This window comes from Hippopotamus amphibius, chromosome 5 (assembly GCF_030028045.1).
Source record: "Hippopotamus amphibius kiboko isolate mHipAmp2 chromosome 5, mHipAmp2.hap2, whole genome shotgun sequence".
NCBI lineage: Eukaryota > Metazoa > Chordata > Mammalia > Artiodactyla > Hippopotamidae > Hippopotamus > Hippopotamus amphibius.
Genome location: NC_080190.1, coordinates 63,917,126 through 63,939,051, shown reverse-complemented (window position 1 = coordinate 63,939,051; position 21,926 = coordinate 63,917,126). Strand labels below are relative to the sequence as shown.

Genomic DNA, 21,926 nt, shown 5'->3' with positions numbered 1-21,926 from the left:
AGAAACCATGTAGTTTGCATCCTCAGAACTGAACATCCAAGGCAGTGGAGAAGAGAGTATTTATGCACCAAGTCCCAACAAAAAGTAAAGTCCTTTATGCCTCTATATGTGTGCGTGTGCCAACATGGTTGAGTGGGCTCCTGCAAGGGTCCCATGCTACAGCAGCAGAGATGCTCTATAGCACAAACAAGAGATACATGGCGTAGCTGAGGGTCATTCCTGGCATGCTATATCTCTATACTGCTATCTGCTGCAGCTACAATCTGAGCAAAAGGTGAAAGGTGGGCTGAGAGATGTGAAAGAAGACAAAACTTGTCTTGCTTAAATGGCAAGGAAAAAAAGTCAAGAAAAAAAAAAAAGAGAAAAACCTGTAAAGAAAGACTTAAGAGATATCAGTGTGTGACCATCTTTGGAGGTTGATTTAAACATATCAACTGTAAACAATATGTTTTAGATAGGGAAATTTGAACGATGCCTAGATATTTGCTATTAAGAAATTACTGTACTGTTGTCTAATTACATTCTGAGAATCTCCATTCTCTCTGGTGGTACTCTGGCTCCTTTTCTATATTTGATCCTAGCTTACAAAATCTCCCTGGATTAATGTTTGTATGTGTAAGGTGTTATTTGTTTGTTTGTTTGCTTTTGCGTTTCTCTCTGATTTGTTCTGTTTCAGTTGTCAATTTCTGTTGGGTTTCTCTTTGAATATCTGATAGCACACTGGGGTTCTGTCAGGTCTTTCTAGAGCCTTATGTCCTAACGGATTCAGTAATTGTGTGTCTTATACATGTATGTGTTTCCTAGACTTAATATTTGTTTAATCCAATACTTGCACATTAGTCTGAGGCTTGGACAGTCTTCTATAAACACCTCTATCGCCAGGACAAGCAACCCCAAAACTCTGGACAACCATGAGGAAACAAAGAAACACCATGCAGGCAAAGGAGCAGGAAAAAAACCCACAAGAACAAATAAATGAGGAAATAGGAAAAATGCCTGAAAAAGAATTTAGAGTAATGATAGTCAAAATGATACAAAATCTCGATAACAAAATAGAGAAAGTACAAGAAACAGTTCATAGGAACTCAGAAAAACAAACAGCAATAGATAACAAAATAACTGAAATAAAAATACTCTAGGTGCTATAACCAGCAGAATGACTGAGGCAGAAGAACGAATAAGTGAGTTGGAAGATAGAATGGGGGAAATAAATGCCACAGAGCAGGAAAAAGAAAAAAGAATAAAAAGAATAGAAGACAGTCTCAGAGACCTCAGTGATAACATTAAGCGTACCAACATTCGAATTATAGGCATCCCAGAAGAAGAAGAAAACAAGAAAGGGTCTGAGAAAATATTCGAAGAGGTTATAGTGGAAAACTTTCTCAACATGGGAAAGGAAATAATGAACCAAGTCCAAGAAGCACAGAGAGTCCCATACAGAATAAACCCAAGGAGAAATACACCAAGACACATATTAATCAAACTAACGACAATTAAACACAAAGAAAAAAATATTAAAAGCAGCAAGAGAAAAGCAACAAACAATATATAAGGGAAAACCCATCAGGATAACAGCTGACCTTTCTACAGAAACTCTGCAGGCCAGAAGGGAATGGCAGGATATACTGAAAGTCCTGAAAGAGAGACACCTACAGCCAAGAATACTCTACCCAGCAAGAATCTCATTCAGATTTGAGGAAGAAATCAAAAGCTTTCCAGACAAGCAAAAATTAAGAGAATTCAGCACCACCAAACCAGCCTTACAACAAGTGCTAAAGGAACTTCTCTAAGTAGGAAACACAAGAAAAGGAAAACACCTACAAACACAAACCCAAAACAATTCAGAAAATGGTAATTGGAACACACATGTCAATAATCACCTTAAATGTAAATGGATTAAATGCTCCAACCAAAAGACACAGACTGGCTGAATGGATACAAAAACAAGACCCTTCTATATGCTGCCTACAAGAAACCCACTTCAGACCAAGGGATACATATAGACTGAAAGTAAAGGGATGGAAAGAGATATTCCATGCAAATGGAAGTCAAAAGAAAGCTGGAGGAGCAATACTCATATTAGACAAATTAGACTTGAAAGTAAAGACTATTAAAAGAGACAAGGAAGGACACTACATAATGATCAAGGGATCCATTCAAGAAGAGCATATCACAATGGTAAATATCTATGCCCCCAATATAGGAGCACCTCAATACATAAGGCAAATGTTAACAGCTATAAAAGGGGACATCGACAGGAACACAATAATAGTGGGAGACTTGAACACCCCACTTACATCAATGGACAGATCATCCAAACAGAAAATCAATAAAGACACACAGGCTTTAAATGACACATTAGATCATCTCGACTTAATTGATATTTATAGGACATTCCATCCAAAAACGACAGACCACACTTTCTTCTCAAGTGCACACGGAACATTTTCCAGGATAGATCACATCTTGGGTCACAAATCAAACCTCGGCAAATTCAAGAAAATTGAAATCATATCAAGCATCTTCTCAGACCACAACGCCATGAGACTAGATATCAATTACAGGAAAAAAACAGCAAAAAATACAAACACATGGAGGCTAAACAATTCACTCTTAAACAACCAAGGAATCACTAAAGAAATCAAAGAGGAAATCAAAAAATATCTAGAAACAAATGACAATGAAAACACAACAACCCAAAACCTATGGGACGCAGCAAAAGCAGTTCTAAGAGGGAAGTTTATAGCAATACAGTCCTACCTTAAGAAACAAGAAAATGATCGAATAAACAACCTAACCTTACACCTAAAACAACTAGAGAAAGAAGAACAAAGAAACCCCAAAGTGAGCAGAAGGAAAGAAATCATAAAGATCAGAGCAGAAATAAATGAAAAAGAAAGGAAGGAAACAATAGCAAAAATTAATAAAACTAAAAGCTGGTTCTTTGAGAAGATTAGCAAAATTGATAAACCATTAGCCAGACTCACCAAGAAAAAAAGGGAAAAGATGCAAATCAACAGAATTAGAAATGAAAAAGGAGAAGTCACAACGGACACCTCAGAAATACAAAAGATCATGAGAGACTACTACAAGCAACTCTATGCCAATCAATTGGATAACCTGGAAGAAATGGATACATTCTTAGAAAAATACAATCTTCCAAGACTGAACCAGGAAGAAATAGAAACCATGAAAAGACCAATCACAAGTACGGAAATTGAGGCAGTGATTAAAAATCTCCCAACACACAAAAGCCCAGGACCAGATTGGTTCATGGGTGAATTCTATCAAACATTTAGAGAAGAGTTAACACCTATCCCTCTCAAACTCTTCCAAAATATTGCAGAAGGCGGAACACTCCCAAACTCATTCTACGAGGCTACCATCACCCTGATACCAAAACCAGGCAAAGATGTCACAAAAAAAGAAAACTACAGACCAATATCACTGATGAATATAGATGCAAAAATCCTCAACAAAATACTAGCTAACAGACTCCAACAGCACATTAAAAAAATCATACACCATGATCAAGTGGGGTTTATCCCTGGGATGCAAGGATTCTTCAATATATGCAAATCAATCAATGTGATACATCATATCAACAACTTGAAGGATAAAAACCATATGATCATTTCAATAGATGCAGAAAAAGCTTCTGACAAAGTTCAACATCCATTTATGATAAAAGCTCTCCAGAAAATGGGCACAGAAGGAAATTACCTCAACATAAGAAAAGCCATATATGACAAACCAAAAGCCAACATTGTTCTCAATGGGGAAAAACTGGAAGAATTCCCTCTAAGAACAGGAACAAGACAAGGGTGTCCACTCTCACCACTATTATTCAACATAGTTTTGGAAGTGTTAGCCACAGCAATCAGAGAAGAAAATGAAATAAAAGGGATCCAAATTGGAAAAGAAGAAGTAAAATTATCACTCTGTGCAGATGACATGATACTATATATAGAAAACCCTAAAGACTCTACCAGAAAACTGCTAGCACTCATTGATGAGTTTAGTAAAGTAGCAGGATACAAAATTAAGGCACAGAAATCTCTTGCATTCCTATACACTAACAACGGAAGAGCAGAAAGAGAAATTAAGGAACCTCTCCCATTCACCACTGCAACAAAAAGAATCAAATACCTAGGAATAAACCTGCCTAAGGAGGCAAAAGATCTGTATGCAGAAAACTTTAAGACAGTGATGAAAGAAATCAAAGACGACACAAACAGAGGGAGGGACATACCATGTTCCTGGATTGGAAGAATCAACATCGTGAAAATGTCTGTACTACCCAAAGCAATTTACAGATTCAATGCAATCCCCATCAAATTACCAATGGCATTTTTCACAGAACGAGAGCAAGAAATCTTACGATTTGTATGGAAACGCAAAAGACCCCGAATAGCCAAAGCAATCTTGAGAAGCAAAAATGGAGTTGGTGGAATCAGGCTCCCTGACTTCAAACTATACTACAAGGTCATAGTGATCAAGACAGTATGGTACTGGCACAAAAATAGAAAGGAAGATCAATGGAATAGAATAGAGAACTCAGAAGTAAGCCCAAACACATATGGGCACCTTATCTTTGACAAAGGAGGCATGAGTATACAATGGAAAAAAAGACAGCCTCTTCAATAAGTAGTGCTGGGAAAATTGGACAGCAACGTGTAAAAGAATGAAATTAGAACACTTCCTAACACCATACACAAAAATAAACTCCAAATGGATGAAAGACCTACATGGAAGGCCAGACACTATCAAACTCCTAGAGGAAAACATAGGCAGAACACTCTATGACATCCATCAAAGCAAGATCCTTTTGGACCCACCTCCTAGAATCATGGAAATAAAATCAAGAATAAACACATGGGACCTCATGAAACTTAAAAGCTTTTGCACAGTGAAAGAAACCATAAACAAGACTAAAAGGCAACCCTCAGAATGGGAAAAAATAATTGCCTATGAAACAATGGACAAAGGATTAACCTCCAAAATATACAAGCAGCTCGTGAAGCTTCATACCAAAAAAGCAAATAACCCAATCCACAAATGGGCAGAAGACCTAAACAGACATTTCTCCAAAGAAGACATACAGATGGCCAACAAACACATGAAAAGATGCTCAACATCACTCATCATCAGAGAAATGCAAGTCAAAGCCACAATGAGGTATCACCTCACACCCATCAGAATGGCCATCATCACAAAATCTGGAAACAACAAATGTTGGAGAGGGTGTGGAGAAAAGGGAACTCTCTTGCACTGTTGGTGGGACTGTAAGTTGGTACAGCCACTATGGAAAACAATTTGGAGGTTCCTTAAAAAACTACAAATAGAACTTCCATATGATCCAGTAATCCCACTCCTGGGCATATACCCAAAGAAAACCAGAATCCCAAAAGAAACTTGTACCATAATGTTTATTGCAGCACTATTTACAATAGCCAGGACATGGAAGCAACCTAAATGCCCATCAACAAATGAATGCATAAAGAAGATGTGGCATATATACACAATGGAATATTACTCAGCTCTAAAAAGGGATGAGATGGAGCTATATGTCATGAGGTGGATAGAACTACAATCTGTCATACAGAGTGAAGTAAGTCAGAAAGAGAAGGACAAATATTGTATGCTAACTCACATACACGGAATCTAAAAATGGTACTGATGAATTCAGTGACAAGACCAAGGACACAGATACAGAGAATGGACTGGAGAACTCGAGGTATGGGAGGGGGCGGGGGGTGAAGGGGAAACTGAGACGAAGCGAGAGAGTAGCACAGACATATATATACTACCAACTGTAAAATAGATAGTCAGTGGGAAGTTGTTGTATAACGAAGGGAGTCCAACTCAAGGATGGAAGATGCCTTAGAGGACTGGGGCGGGGAGGGTGGGGGGGACTCGAGGTGGGGGGAGTCAAGGAAGGGAGGGAATACGGGGATATGTGTATAAAAACAGATGATTGAACTTGGTGTACCCCCCAAAAAATAAAAAAAATAAAAAAAAAAGAAATTACTGTACTATTTAAAACTTATTGTTATTACTGGTACTATTTTTTTTTAAAGTACATAGCTTGGAGACATACACAGGTGGCCTTAAAATTGCTTAATAAATTGGCCTAAAACTATCTGGCATGAGGAGAGGAAGGAAGAAGGTTATAGATGAAATAAGATTGTCCATGTATTGACAGTTGTTGAATCTAAGTGACAGTACATATGGGTTGATTATACTACCCTCTGTACTTTCTAAGTTTGAAAATTTCCCTAAGAAAAAAATTTTAATATATGACAAATTTCCTGCAGCTTTGAAGATTTCATTTTCCATAGAGGTATAAGAATGTTAATTAACATGGGCAAAACATTATAAATTCCTTGGTTAGAAAACACCATAACTGTTTCTGGTTCCCCAAGCTCACATTGTTATTTCACATCTGTATTTTTGACCACACAAATTACTCACTCTGAGCAATGCCTTTTCCCACTCATGTATATGATGAACTGTTATTCACTTTTCAGAACCCATCTCAAATTCCACCCCCTTTAAAATGCCTTCCTTACAACACATAGTTTGTTTTTCATAGCCCACTACTGTAACATATATGATCGATTCTCACCAATTGTGATAGTTATGTTCTATAAAGTTGCCATGAACAATGAATTGGATGAATACTGATCATGGCACTAAACAGACAAAGCAAAGGACGCTTGTATGAAAGCTGAAACAAAAAAAGCAGAGCATTTACTTTGTTTGTCCTCAGCTGGTAACATGTACAAGGAGTGATTCAAGTTTTCTGCTGTACTGCGCATAACCACAGATGACGGCAAAGAAGCACCATTACAAGTAATGAGATTACAAGTAGTTTTAGTGAGCGTGCAAATTTGCAAATACAAAATCTGCAAATAATGAGAACTGACTATATATTCTTTTTTCCCTTTTTAAATTGAGGTGAAATTCAAATAACATAAAATAACCATTTTAAAATGTCCAGTTCAGTGGCATTTAGTACACTTATTGTGTTGTACTGGGTTGGCCAAAAAATTCATTTGGGTCTTTCCATAACATCTTACCTACCACCTCTATCTAGTTCCAAAATAGTTTCATCACTCTAAAACAAAAACAAAAACAAAAAAACCCACCTTGTACCTATTAAGCCATCAGTCCTCATTCCCCCAACCCAGCTGCTGGCAACCAACAACGTGCTTTGTGTCTCTATGGATTTATTTAGATATTTCATACAAATGAAATCACATACCAATATAACATAAAAATGAAAAAACAAAAAGAATCATATGATATGCGGCCTTTTGTGTCTGGTTTGTTTCACTTAGCATAATGCTTTCAGGGTTCACCCACATTTGAATAATATTCCACTATATGTATGTATCACAATTCATTTATCCATTAAACTATTAAAGGACATTTAGGATGTTTCCACTTTTTGGGTATCGTGAATAGTGCTACTATGAACATTCACATACAAGGACTTGTTTGAGTACCTGTTTTCTTTTCGGCTTATACTAATAGTGCAATTGTTGGGTCATACGGTAATTCCTTATTACATTTCTGAGAAAATGCTTTTCATAGTGGCTGCACCATTTTACATTCTCACCAGCAACATATGAAGGCTTCAATTTCTCCACATCTATACTAACATTTGTTTGCTTTTAAATTAGAGCCAACCTGTGAGGTGGTTTTGATTTGGACTTCTCTCGTGACTAATGACATTAAGTATCTTTTCATATGCTTATTGGCCATTTGTATATCTTATTTGGAGAAATGTTTACTCAAGTTCTTTGAATAAAAACTTTTTGTTGACTTGTTAGAATTCTTTTCCACTTCTGGTAGTTTGTGTATTACTAGGAATTTGTCCATTTCATCTAGGTAATACAATTTGTTGGTATATAATTGTTCATAGTATTCTCTTATAATCCTTTTTATTTCTGTAAACTAGGTAGTGATGTCCCCACTTTCATTTCTGACTTTAGTTATTTGCTTCTTTTCTCTTTTTTTCTTAGTCTAGCTAAATGTTTCTCAATTTTGTTGATCTTTTCAGAGAACCAACTTTTTGTTTCTTTGATTCTCTCTATTGTTTTCTATTCTCCATTTCATTTATCTCTGCATTAACTTTTATTATTTCCTTATTTCTGCTATCTTTGGGTTTTGTTTGCTCTCTCTCTCTTTTTTTTTAAGTTCCATAAGGTGTAAAGTTAGGAAAGTGATTTGAGATTGTTCTCCTTTTAAACAGAGTTTTATTGAGATATAATTGACATACAATAAACTGCATATATTTAAAGTGTACAATTTGATATTTTTTTCTTATTAGTCATCTATTTTATAAATATTAATGTATGTATGGCAATCCTAAGCTCCCAATTCATCCCATTCCCCCCACCACCACCGCCACCTCCCCCCCTTGGTGTCCATGTTTGTTCTCTACATTTGTGTCTCTATTTCTGCCTTGCAAACCGGTTCATCTGTACCATTTTTCTAGATTCCACATATATGCATTAGTATACGATATCTGTTTTTCTCTTTCTGACTTACTTCACTCTGTATGACAGTCTCTAGGTGCATCCATGTCTCTACAAATGACCCAATTTCATTCCTTTTTATGGATGAGTAAGAGATCTTTCTTCTTTTCAAATGTAGGTGTTTACAAGTATGTTTCCCTCTGAGCACGCTTTTGCAGCAGCACATCAGTTTTGGTAAGTTCTGTTTTCTTTTTCATTCATCTCAAAGTATTTTTAAATTTCTCTTGTGATTTCTTCCTTGAGCCACTGGTTGTTTAAGAATGTATTGTTTAATTTTCACATATTTATAAATTTTCTATTTTTCCATCTGTTATTGATGGATAGTTTCATTCTGTTGTGATCAGAGAAGATACTTTGTGTGATTTTAATCTTTAAAATTCATTAAGATTTGTTTTGTAGCCTAACATATGGTCTATCTGGTCTATTTAGGAGAATATTTGACGTGTGCTTGAGAAGAAATATATTCTGATGCTCGAGTGGAGTGTTCTATGCATATCTATAAGGTTTAGTTGGTTTACAGTGTTAAGCCCTCTATTTGTTTAAAGACCTTCTGTCTAAAATGTTTCATTCATTACTCAAACAGGATTATGAAGTCTCCAACGGTTATTGTAGAACTATTTTTCCCTTCAATTCTGTCAGTCTTTCACATATTTTGGGGTCTGTCATTTGGTGGGTATGCATATTTAGCATTGTTATACCTACTTAATGAACAGACCCTTTTATCAATATACAATGTCCTTCTTTATCTCTTGTGACAATTTCTTACTTAAAGTCTATTTTGTCTGATAAGTATAGTCACCTCAACTCTCTTTGGGTTACTATTTGTTCCCTTTCATTTCAACCTATTTCTGTCTTGGATCTAAAGTCAGTTTCCTATAGATAATACACAGTTAGATCATATTTTTTTCTCCTGTCAATGAATTTTTATTCATTCTTCTTGCTCTGCTCCTCACACTGGACATCAACTGACCTGTCGCCAAGTTTCTGATTCTTTTATCTGCCTGCTCAAATCTGTGTTGAACTCTTTCAGTCCATTTTTCATTTTATCTACTTTTCAACTCAATAATTTCTACTCCATTCCTTTTACAACCTCTATTGCTTTGTGGATATTCTCTATTTATTAATACACACTACTCCCTATTTCCTACAGTTCTTTGCTTATGGTTTCCTTTAGCTCTTTGAGCATATTTAAGATAGTTGATTTAGCGTCTTTGCCTAGTAAGTGCAACACCTGGGTTTCCTCAGAGATGGTTTCTGTCAATTTCTTCTTTTCTTTTTTTCCTATTAATTGGTCATACATTCCTGATTATTGCTGGTATGCCATGCAATTTTTTTAATTGAAAATAGGACATTTTGAATATTACAATGTGGTAATTCTGGAAATCATATCCTCCCTTCTTCCCAGGGTTTGATATTTTAACTTCCTGAGGACCACAGTCATCACTTTGTTTAGTGATTTTTCCAAACTACTTTTGCAAAGATTATATTCCTTATCATATGTCATCACTGAAGTTTCTGCTCTATTATCTAAGCAGTCATCAAGTGACCTCAGAGATTTCCTTAAATGTTGAGTGCAAAAAGAATGAAAAAACAAAAAACACAACCCCCCTCTCCTAGTGTTTGTAGACTGGCTCTGAGTTAGAGCCTTCTTTTGATGTTTAGCTAGATTCTCCTACAACTCTGCCTTAACTGTCACCTCTTTATTGCACAGAGCACAACTATCAGCAAGAAATACAAGCCCACTTAAGTCTTTGCCAAGTATGTGTCTGGCCCTGGATATCACTCTGGATTCCCCAGGTAGTAGCCCTTCCAAGCTCTTATCCCCTGAAATGTCTTTATCTTCAGCCTTCTCCTTCGTAGGTTTTTCAGTCTGTCTGCTGCTGGTCCCATCTGCTCTCTCTTGTCCCAATGGCTATAGGTAGTATGTGCCTTTAAATTTTTTCAGTAGATGACACCTGGGAAGCTACTTTAGTTTGAGGTGGGTGAAACATAAGGCAAGCTTTTGTGCTGGTAGCTCAGGAATCTACCAGATGAGTCAAAATACACAACCACCTTTTTTTGAGAAACAGTCTATATTGCCTCCCAGTGATCTCCCCATCACTAGTAAGCCACACTGGGAATATAGGCTGCCATCCTCAAGGCTGCTGCTAAGCTGGGACATGGGACATGGTAGGCAGGTAAGCAAAAGGCCACGACACTTTCTTTCCAAAATTTATTGGCTTCTTCCTTCATTAAGCAGTACCTTGGTTATTATAACTTTCTTATTAGATTCCAGTGATCCAAAAAAGGTTGATTCTGTCCATTTTGGGTAGTGTAATGATTGCTTCACTGAAAGAATTGATTCTTGGAGCTCCCTACTCTGTTGTCTTTCCCACCATGTTTCCCATATACATTTGTAAATTATTACCTTTAACTTATAATATTAAATAAGCCCTTTATTTTCTTTCCTCACACCTTGTTTGTTCAGGCCATTTCCTCTAAATGAGACATCTTTCCTCTACTCTTTGTTTGTCTAACTTTTATTCAAACTTAGATGTAATCTCTAGAAACCATCCTCTAAACTTCCAGACTGAGTTGTGTCCCTCCTTTATACTGCCATAGCACTTGTTCTTTAACAAATCACCACATTCCTGAAATTACTTGTTACTGTCTCTGTGTCCATCCTACCAAAAAGTAACTTGATGACAGTTACATCTGTAATGCACTGCCTTCAGTAACAGTCTTATTACAAGCAATGAATTTCAGCCAGAGGGGTATAATCTCCTCAGTGTTTTAGATTATAGACTCCTCTTTTCTACTCCTAAAGCCTAGCATAATGCCTAACATTCAGCAGCTACACAGTGAATATAATTATTACATGGATGTATACAGTTTAGGCGATACATAGAGAAATAAAGTAGCACATAATATAAATAAAATAAATATCACAATCTTATTTTTCACTTTAGCAACTTACGTTCTGGTTGTTTTTCATTGGGTGTTATGGATCGCACAAAATCTTGTGGTGTCATAAACACTTCAGATTCACCATGTTCACTGATTACTTTCAAGGTGGCAAAATATCGGAAGATTTTGTCTGGTGTGGAATATGCACGAATCCTATTCTCATATTCCATCACCTAAAATTAGAAATTCAGAGAGTGTTACTGTATTAAGCAACTCATTTTCATGTATCTTCTCTTATTTGGGGGGAAATTTTATATCATTTTTTCTATAACTCAATTTTTTATATTAGAAATTACTTGTGTCTCAAAAATGTGTGATATCCTATTCATTCTCCAGCTGAGGCAATGCTCGTATAAGTTTTCTTTAGAATTTTTTGAATAGTTTTCTAATTTCTTATATCATTGAAAGCTAGCAAAATTGAAAAATGTCATACAAGAATTCAAAAGGTCTCAGTAAAAGGGTATATAATACCATATATATGGGAGCCTATCATTTTTTAAATATCAAGTTTTTAAAAAGGAACTGATTTTACAGTTTTTACTTCCATGCAACTCCCTGAATTCAAAAACAAAACAGATGTGGAACTTCACAGATCTGAGTAGCTAACAGTCCTTCAAACACAAAATATATTAAACAATAGCATACAAAAATAAAATTACATATCATGGAAACTCAATTATTAACAGGTCTGAAGCAATAAGACTTTTACTTTTGATTAAAAACTAAACTTTCAGAGAACATTTATATATAGCATATTTAGAAAAGAGTAGACTTGGGAGAAACACAAGCAAACATTTGAATAGGAACAAAATTATATATGGCATAAATTTAACTAAAAGAGTATAATGTTAATATAAAAGCCTATTTCTTTATCTGGCAAACAAGCCCCCATTCCGCACATGAAACATACAAAATACTGTATCTTCTGCATAATATACTTCTACAACCTACACAGTACTTCGGGGAAAAGATTTCTCTCATACATGAATTTTATATGTTGAGATAACCAACATTAAATAGTATTTAGAAATAACTGGTTTGAAAATATGTCAAGGCAATACGATCTAAAAATCCGGAGAATTCAGTGTCTGTAAAGCAATTCACTGCATTTAAAAAAACATTATTAATGTTTTAATTTGCCTTACTAACACAGCTATTACTGTAACTGTCATTTCTGTCTAGATGGTCACTTTGAGGTCATCGATAGCAGCTGCTTAACAATGGTCTCAATTTCACTACCAGATGTGCTTTCAGCCACTAAAAAAGGAATGCTAATTTGTAAGTATACATGACAGGAATCTTTCTAATGCTTATTTGCATTAAAGTCTGAATATTGATTTCAGAAAAATTTTCAATAGATTTGGCATGTGACAAACACACTAAGCAGTCCCTTAGCAGCCTTTCAACCCCTAAGCAGCCTTGAGACTTAGCTATGAGGCTTAAAGGCATTTTGTATTTTACTGTAACTATCAACTGGGTCATACCAGCTACGGAACAAAAAATAATGTTTGCAATATTTAGGGTATGAGCTATAGTTATTGCCAAAGATGGCTTTGTGAACTAAAAAGTTAAGTCAATCATATATGAGATAAAGCTAGAAAAATAACTTAAAAGTCAATGATTTAGACTTAAGTAGTCATGTTAAAGGAACACTAATCACTATTATATAAAGGTTTTAAAATATAGCATCCAAGATAATAAAGGCTTGGAAGCTAAGATATATAGAAAATTGTTGAAGAATTTTGGAACATTTAGCCTAGTGAAAAGATTTACCAAGGGAATTATAGTAGTTACATTCAATCATTTACTTAAAACACTCTTGAGTTTCATGATGTTAAGACAGCAGTCTTCACTAAAACAACCAGACTTAATTGTATCAAAATTCAGCATTATATTTCCTATATGAAATGAGCAAGAGTAGCCAAATAGTAGTTGCAACCAACTACACTGAGAAATGGCAGGGCAGATAGGCTGGGTGGATGGGCCAGATGGCTGGCACTTCCCAGATCCATGCCTTCATCCAGCCAGCCAAAACCCCCACCCCACACCCCTACCCTGTGCCTAGCGACCCTACCCTAATGCTGCACAACCCAGTTGGGCTCGCACTATCTGCCCTGAGCATTTTCTTGTATCCAAGACCCTTGCTACTACCTGCAGCTGAGGCCCCAGAGACAAGAATCCTGATCTTCCCCCACTCTGAGTCTGCTTGGATGGAGCGTCTCCTGACCCCCATTTTTCATCAATTTCCCCTGATGGCTCAGGGAGCACATGTGAAGGAAAGTCAGCACTGAGATGCAGCCTCTGTTTCTGGAGCCTCTTGGAAAGTTCAGAAGATCCCAGAAAGGGCCCAGACCAGTGCAGGTGAAAGAACCCCAGTTCATCCCCAATATCTGTGTCTGGGAGAAACAGGTCCCTTCAACTCTACAGTTCACAGCTCTGGCAACTACAACCCCTGAAAAAAAAGTAAGAACCAACATCAAGATGAAAGCAGCCAATATGTGGCTTCCAAGGTCAATTCTATTCATGGCCATTCCAGCCCTCAGGAAAGGGATAAAGGGCACTGAAAAACCTTGTGGGAGATATTATGTGTCAAGTCTAGAAGTGGCTAACATCACTTCCATTCAGTGGAAAACTAGCAAACTAGTAATATCCATTAAAATAGATAAAGAAAAGATCAGGGCTCTCTTCAATAAGTGGCGCTGGGAAAATTGCACAGCTACATGTAAAAGAATGAAATTAGAACACTTCTTAACACCAAACACAAAAATAAACTCAAAATGGATTAAAGACTTAAATGTAAGGCCAAACACTACAAAACTCTTAGAGGAAAACACAGGCAGAATACCCTTATGACATAAATGACAGCAGGATCCTTTTTGACCCATCTCCTAGAATAATGAAAATAAAATGAAAACTAAACAAACAGTACCTAATGAAACTTAAAAGCTTTTGCACAGCAAAAGAAACCATAAACAAGACAAAAACACAATCCTCAGAATGGGAGAAAATATTTGCCAACGAAGCAACGGACACAGGATTAATCTCCAAAATATATAAGCAGCTCATGTAGCTCAATATCAAAAAAACAAACAACCCAATCCAAAAATGAGTGGAAGACCTAAATATGCATTTCTCCAAAGAAGACATACAGATGGCCAACAAACATATGAAAAGATGCTCAACATCACTAATCATTAGAGAAATTCAAATCAAAACCACAATCAGGTATCACTTCACACCGGTCAGAATGGCCATCATCAAAAAACCTAGAAACAATAAATGCTGGAGAGGGTGGGGAGAAAAGGGAACTCTCCTGCACTGTTGGTTGGAATGTAATTGATATAGCCACTATGGAGAACAGTAAGGAGGTTCCTTGCAAAACTAAAAACAGAATTACCATATGACCCAGCAATCCCATTACTGGGCATATTCCCTGAGAAAACCATAATTCAAAAGATACATGTACCACAATGTCCACTGCAGCACTATTTACAATAGCCAGGACATGGAAGCAACCTAAATGTCCATCGACAGATGAATGGATAAAGATGATGTGGCACATATACACAATGGAATATTACTCAGCTGTAAAAAGGAACGAAATTGAATTATTTATAGTGAGGTGGATGGACCTGGAGTCTGTCATACAGAGTGAAGTAAGTCAAAAAGAGAAAAACAGATACCATATGCTAACACATATATATGGAAACTAAAAAAAAAATGGTACTGATGAACCTAGTGGCAGGGCAAGAATAAAGATGCAGATACAGAGAACACACTCGAGGACACAGAGCGGGGAGAGAAAGCTGGGACAAAGTGAGAGAATAGCACTGACATATATACACTACCAAATGTAAAATAGATAGCTAGTGGGAAGCTGCTGCATAGCACAGGGAGATCAACTCGATGCCTGGTGATGACCTAGAGGCGTGGGATAGGGAGGGTGGGAGGGAGGCTCAAGAGGGAGGGGATATAGGGATATATGTATAAATACAGCTGATTCACTTTGTTGAACAGCAGAAACTAACACAACACTGTAAAGCAATTATACTCAATAAAGATCTGAAGGAAAAAAAATCAGGGCTCAGGATCACCTTTGGAAATCTGAAATGGCATTATGCTAACTGACCTAGGGTATACCATGAGCAAAATTCTGTAACCAAAACACATTATGTTAGAAGAATGCAATGGAAAGAGCAAGGGTTTTAGAGTTACACAGATTTATATTTGATTCCTTCTATTATAAATAACCAGCTGTACTACTTTAGCCAAGTCACTCAGTTGCTTCAAGCATTAAGTATATATGTATATAAGTATGTGTGTATACATGTATATATGTGTACATACACACATATATGCACAACATACACACATTTACATGCATGCATATGTATGTATATATACTATGCCTGGAAGACAGAAAATGCTCAATAAATGTTATTTTCCTTCTATTTTTCATTTGTTCTGTTACATGTGTAATAAATAAACTTACTTGGATTTTCTAGTCACCTAAGTTCCTAAGGATTTTGTCTGCCATATAGAGCATATTTTACATCTTTTATTATTCATGATCTCCTATCAATCAATTTAAAAGTATTTACAATTGTACTGAACCAAATAATTTGGCTTCTTAATATGAAGATGTCATTCCAAGCCCCAAATAGTGACATTTGAGGCTCCTGAACACCCCATCTCCCATGAATACACCAAATGCACAGCTATACATGGAGTATTTCCCTCTGAAAGAAATCCAGAAACTCGCTGAACAACGCCTATACGTTGGGACAATGAGAAAGCACTGACATCAAAACTGGTAGGAAAGGCTGAGACACACTCTTGCCATAAGTCCCACCTCTAATACAGTGCCATCTAAAAGGGAGGGAACTCTTAACCTCAAGCTTTTCCCTGAGCAGTAAAAGGTTTGGATGCTACATCTAACATCTCAACTTTTAAGACTCCCACTTGAGGGATGGGCCCCTGAAACAACTAGTTCTGAAAGCCAATGGGACTCGCATCCAGGAGACCCACAAGACTAGAGAAAACAAAGAAACAGTTTTTAACAGGCTCTGGAGAACTCAAAGTAGCTGTTGCCCCAGGGATCAGTGCAGAGGAAGAAGGCAAAAAACACCCACCTCCCAGTCTCCCCTTGAAAATGGTCTATTCGCAAATATTAAAGCTACTGCCCGAAGGTCAGGCTTCTAATTTAGCACACATCTAAGCGCTGGCTGACATCCTCCATGGAGACTGGAAGAGAAAGTGGATGCCTCCCCCAACTTCTCCCTTTAGCCTACTCTAAATTGCCAGGATCTTCCTGGAAGGAGCTTTGTACATGTCTGCACCTTAGATTTACTAGCTGCCATCTGAGGTATAAGTTCCTGAATCGCCTGACTCTGAAAGTCTACAGGGCTTGAATTTCTGAGTCCCACAGGACTATAGCAAAAAAAGAAGCAGTATGTAATGGTTGCAAGAGCACAATGCTAATGCTATACACCTAGGCCAAGCTCAGGGGAAGCAGGCAAAACTCCCTATCTCCCAGTTTCTCCCTGGAAGGCACTTAACTAGTTAGTTTCCCAGATGCTGCCTGAGAAGCCAGCTTCCAATCAACATGCATCTAAGTGTTGACTGTGATCCTCTGCTTTGGGACACTGATGAATCTTGGCACACTCTCAACTACAGGGAGGCACCAAGAACAAAGACAGCAACTTGAACAATCAAAAAGGCTTTAGAGACAATCAAGAGCTTGGGCCAGGCCAACTGGCAAGGTTCATCTCCACATGAGACCATTCTGCCAAGACAGGGAGGCATGGCTGTTTCGTCTAAGGATTAGAAACCAAAAATAGAAAGTCTAGCAAAATGAGGAAACAGAGGAATATGTTCCCAAAAAAGAACAAGTTAAAACTCTAGAAACAGACCATAATGAAACAAAGATAAGTGATTTCCATGATCTAGAGTTCAAAACAACACTTACAAAAAGATGCTCACCAAGGTCAGAAAAACAATGCATGAACAAAATAAGAACTAAAACAGAGATAGAAATGTACCAAACAGAAATCACAGAACTAAAGAATACAATAATTGGACTTCCTAGGTGGCGCAGTGGTAAAGAATCCGCCTGCCAATGCAGGGGACATGGGTTCGATCCCTGCCCTGGGAAGATTCCACATGCCACGGAGCAACTAAGCCCATGCGCCACAACTATTGAGCCTGTGCTCTAGAGGCTGTGAGCCACAGCTACTGAGCCCATGTGCCGCAACTATTGAAGCCCACACGCCTAGGGCCCATGCTCCACAACAAAAGAAGTCACTACAATGAGGAGCCTGAGCACCACAATGAAGAGTAGCCCCCGCTCGCAGCAACTAGAGAAAGCCTGTGTGCAGCAACGAAGACCCAACACAGCCAATAAATAAATAAAATAAATAAATAAATTTTAAAAAAAGAATACAATAATTGAACTGGGTAATTTAACAGAAGGGTTCAACAGCAGACTAGATCACATAGAAGAAAGGATCATTCAAAGGCTAGCAGTGGAATTCTTACAGAGGAGCCAAAAGAATAGAGAGTGAAAGAGAATAAAAATGGTTGAGGAACATATGGAATACCATCAAGTGAACCAAAATACACATTAAAGGGGTCCTAGAAGTAGAAATAATAAGAAAAAGGGGGCAGAGTGGGAGAGCGTTGGATTGGGATTTGGGGATTAGCAGATACCAACTGCTATATACAGAATGGATAAACAACAAGGTCCTACCGTGTAGCACAGGGAACTATATTCAATATCCTGTGATAAACCATAATGGAAAAGAATATGAAAAAGAATGTATATATATGTATAAATGAATCACTTTGCTGTACAGCAGTTAATTGACACAACATTGTAACTCAACTATACTCCAATAAAAAATGAATTAAAAATAAAAATTATAAAAAAAGAAAAAGAAAAAGGGGGCAGAAAACTTATTCAATGAAAATAATGATGAAAATGACCCTAATCTGGGGAAAGAAACAGACACCCAGATCCTGGAAGACTAGAGTTCTAAACAAGATGAATCCAATAAAACACACACTGAGACACATAACAATTAAATTGTCAAAGTTTAAGGCAAGGAGAGAGTCATAAAAGCAAGAGAAAAGCAACATGTTATATTCAAAGGAACGTCCCATAATACTATCAGCAGATTTTTCAGCAGAAACTTTGCAGCCAGAAGGGAAGGACACGACATATTCAAAGTGCTGAAAGAAAAAAACTGACAACTACAAAAACTCTACCTGACAAAGTTATGATTCAGCATTGAAAAAGAAATAAAGACTTTTCTTAGACAAGCAAAAGCCAAAGAAGTTCATCAACACTAGATCAATCTTACAGGAAATGTTAAGCTAAGTAATTCCTCAAACCAAAACAAAATGTAATAATTATTAGCAGGAAAATATATCAAGATATAAAACTCACTGTTAAAGGTAAATACATTCAGAATGCTCTAATCTTTTAATAGTAGTGGGCAGATCACTTCCAACTCTAATATGAAAGGAAAATAATTATAATAATTTTTAAATGGATATACAATGTAAAAAATATAAATTGTGATGTGAAAAACAAAAAATATGGGTGGAGAGTATATAAATATAGATTTTTTGTATATGATATGTTATCAGCTGAAAATATACTGTTATAAATATAAGATGTTTTATGTAAATCCCACAGTACCCACAAAGCAAAAGCCTACACTAGATACACAAAAGATAGAAAGGAAAAAAAGAAAAAAATCTAAGCATATCATTGCAAAAAATCATCAAATCACAAAAGAAGAGAACAAGAGAGGAAGAAAAGGACAGAGGAATTACAAAAACACCCAGAAAACAAATAACAAAATGGCAATTGTAAGGCCATATCCATCAATAATTACCTTAAATGTAAATGGACTAAACTCTAAAATCAAAGACACAGAGTGGGGACTTCTCTGGTGGCTCAGTGGTTAAGAATCCGCTGCCAGTGCAGGGGACATGGGTTCGATCCCTGGTCCCAGAAGATCCCACATGCTGTGGGGCAGCTAAGCCCACGACCCACAGCTACTGAGCCTGCACTCTAGAGTCTGCAAGCCACACTACTGAGCCCACATGCCACAGTTACTGAAGCCCGCGTGCCTAGAGCCCATGCTCCACAACAAGATAAGTCGCCACGATGAGAAGCCCATGCACCACAACAAAGAGTAGCCCCCACAACGAGAGAAAGCCCATGCGCAGCCACGAAGAGCCAATGCAGCCATTAAACAAACAAACAAATAAATAAATAAATATTTTTTAAAAAGACACAGAGTGGCTGAATGAATGAAAACAAAAAATCTAACTACATGCTGCCTACAAGAGACTCACTTCAGCTTTAAGGACACACCCAGAATGGAGGGAAATAATGGAAAAAGATTTTCCATGAAAATGGAAGTCAAAAGAAATCATGAGTGGCTATATTCATATCACAAAAAATAAACTTTAAGCCAGAGACTGAGAGACAAAAAACAGAATAATATAATGACACAAGATCAATTCATAAAGAGGATAAAACATTTGTAAACAGTTATATACCCAACAGGGGAGAACCTAAATATATAAAGCAAATATTAATAGAAATGAAGACAAAAAGAGACAGTAGGGAACTTCAATACCCCACTTTTAACAATGGATCATCTGAATAGAAAACAAATGAGGAAACACTGGACTTGAACTACATATTAGATCATATGCAGTTAAAGACGTTTACAGAACATTCCATTCAATAGCAGAATACACATTATTCTCTAGTGCATATGGGACCCTCTCCAGGAGAGATCACATGTTAGGTCACACAATAAGGCTTTATAAATTTAAGAAGACTGAAATCATACCATAATGGTATGCAACTAAAGTTCAACTACAAGAGAAAACTAGAAAATTCAAAAATATGTGAAGGTTAAACAACACATTCCTGAAAAACCAATAGGTCAAGGAAGAAACGGAAACAGAAATAAAAAAATATCTTGAGAGGAATGAAAATAGAAACACAAAATTTCAAAACATGGAATGCAGGAAAAGCAGTTCCAAGAGAAAATTCATAGCAATAAATGCCTATATTAAGAAGATTTTTGGATTGGAAGAATCAATATTGCCAAAATGACTATACTACCTAAGGCAATCTACAGATTCAATGCAAGCTCTATCAAATTACCAATGGCATTTTCACATAACTAGAAGAGAAAATTTTTAAATTTATACAAAGATTCAAAAGACTGCGAATAGCTGAAACAATCTTGTGAAAGAAAAACAGAGCTGGAGGAATCAAGCTCCCTGTTTTCAGACTATACTACAAAGCTACAGTACTCAAAACAGTATGGTACTGGCCCAAAAACAGAAATATACATCAATGAAACAGGATTGAAAGCCAGAAATAAACCCACACACCTATGGTCAATTAATCTACAACAAATCAGGCAAGAATATACAATGGAGAAAAGACAGTGTCTTCAATAAGTGGTGCTGGGAAAACTGGACAGCTATAGGTAAAAGAATAAAATTAGAACATTCTCTAACACTATACACAAAAATAAACTTGAAATGGATCAAAGACCTAAAAGTAAACCTGGACACTATAAAACTCTTAGGAGAAAACATAGGCAGGACACTCTTTGACATAAATCACAGCAGTATCTTTTCTGATCTACCTCCTCGAGAAATAAAAATAGAAACAAAAATAAACAACTGGGACCTCAAACTTAAAAGCTTCTGCACAAAAAAGGAAACAATAAAACGAAAAGAAAACCTGCAGAATGGAAGGAAATATTTGCAAACAAAAGTGACTGACAGGAGATTAATCTCCAAAATTACAAAGAGCTCATGTAACTCTATGTCAAAAAAACAAACAGGGAATTTCCTGCTTGTCCAGTGGTTAGGACTCTATGCTTTCACTGCCGAGGGCACAGGTTCAATCCCTTGGTGGGGAACTATGATCCTGCAAGCCACATGGCACAGGAAAAAATAAAAAATAAAAAAATGAGTGGAAGATCTAAATAGACATTTCTCCAAAGAAGACATGCAGATGGCCAAAAAGCACATGAAAAGATGTTCAACATCACTAATTATCAGAGAAATGCAAATCAAACTACAATGAGGACCTCATACCAGTCAGAATGGCCATCATCAAAAAGTCCACAAAAAATAAATGCTTGGAGAAGGTGTGGAGAAAAGGGAACTCTACTACACTGTTGGTGGGGATGTAAATTGGTACAGCCACTATGGAAAACAGTGCGCAGATTCCTTAAGAAAATAAAAACAGAGCTAACATATGATCCAGCAATCCCACTCCTGGGTATATATCTGGAGAAAAACGTGGTTCGATAGAATACATGCACCCTAATGTTCACTGCAGCACTGTTTACAATAGCCAAGACATGGAAGCAACCTAAATGTCCA

General features: G+C 36.8%; 1 protein-coding gene across 2 annotated transcripts in view; it reads right to left on the bottom strand.

Annotated features, from left to right (window-relative positions):
• Window positions 1-21,926, bottom strand: part of MICU1 (mitochondrial calcium uptake 1) — a 234,429-nt gene that overhangs the window by 161,657 nt on the left and 50,846 nt on the right. For both annotated transcript variants that reach the window (XM_057734250.1, XM_057734251.1), the window contains exon 4: window positions 11,503-11,665. In XM_057734250.1, the coding sequence (XP_057590233.1) occupies window positions 11,503-11,665 (163 nt within the window). The remainder of the gene's footprint in view (window positions 1-11,502; window positions 11,666-21,926) is intronic.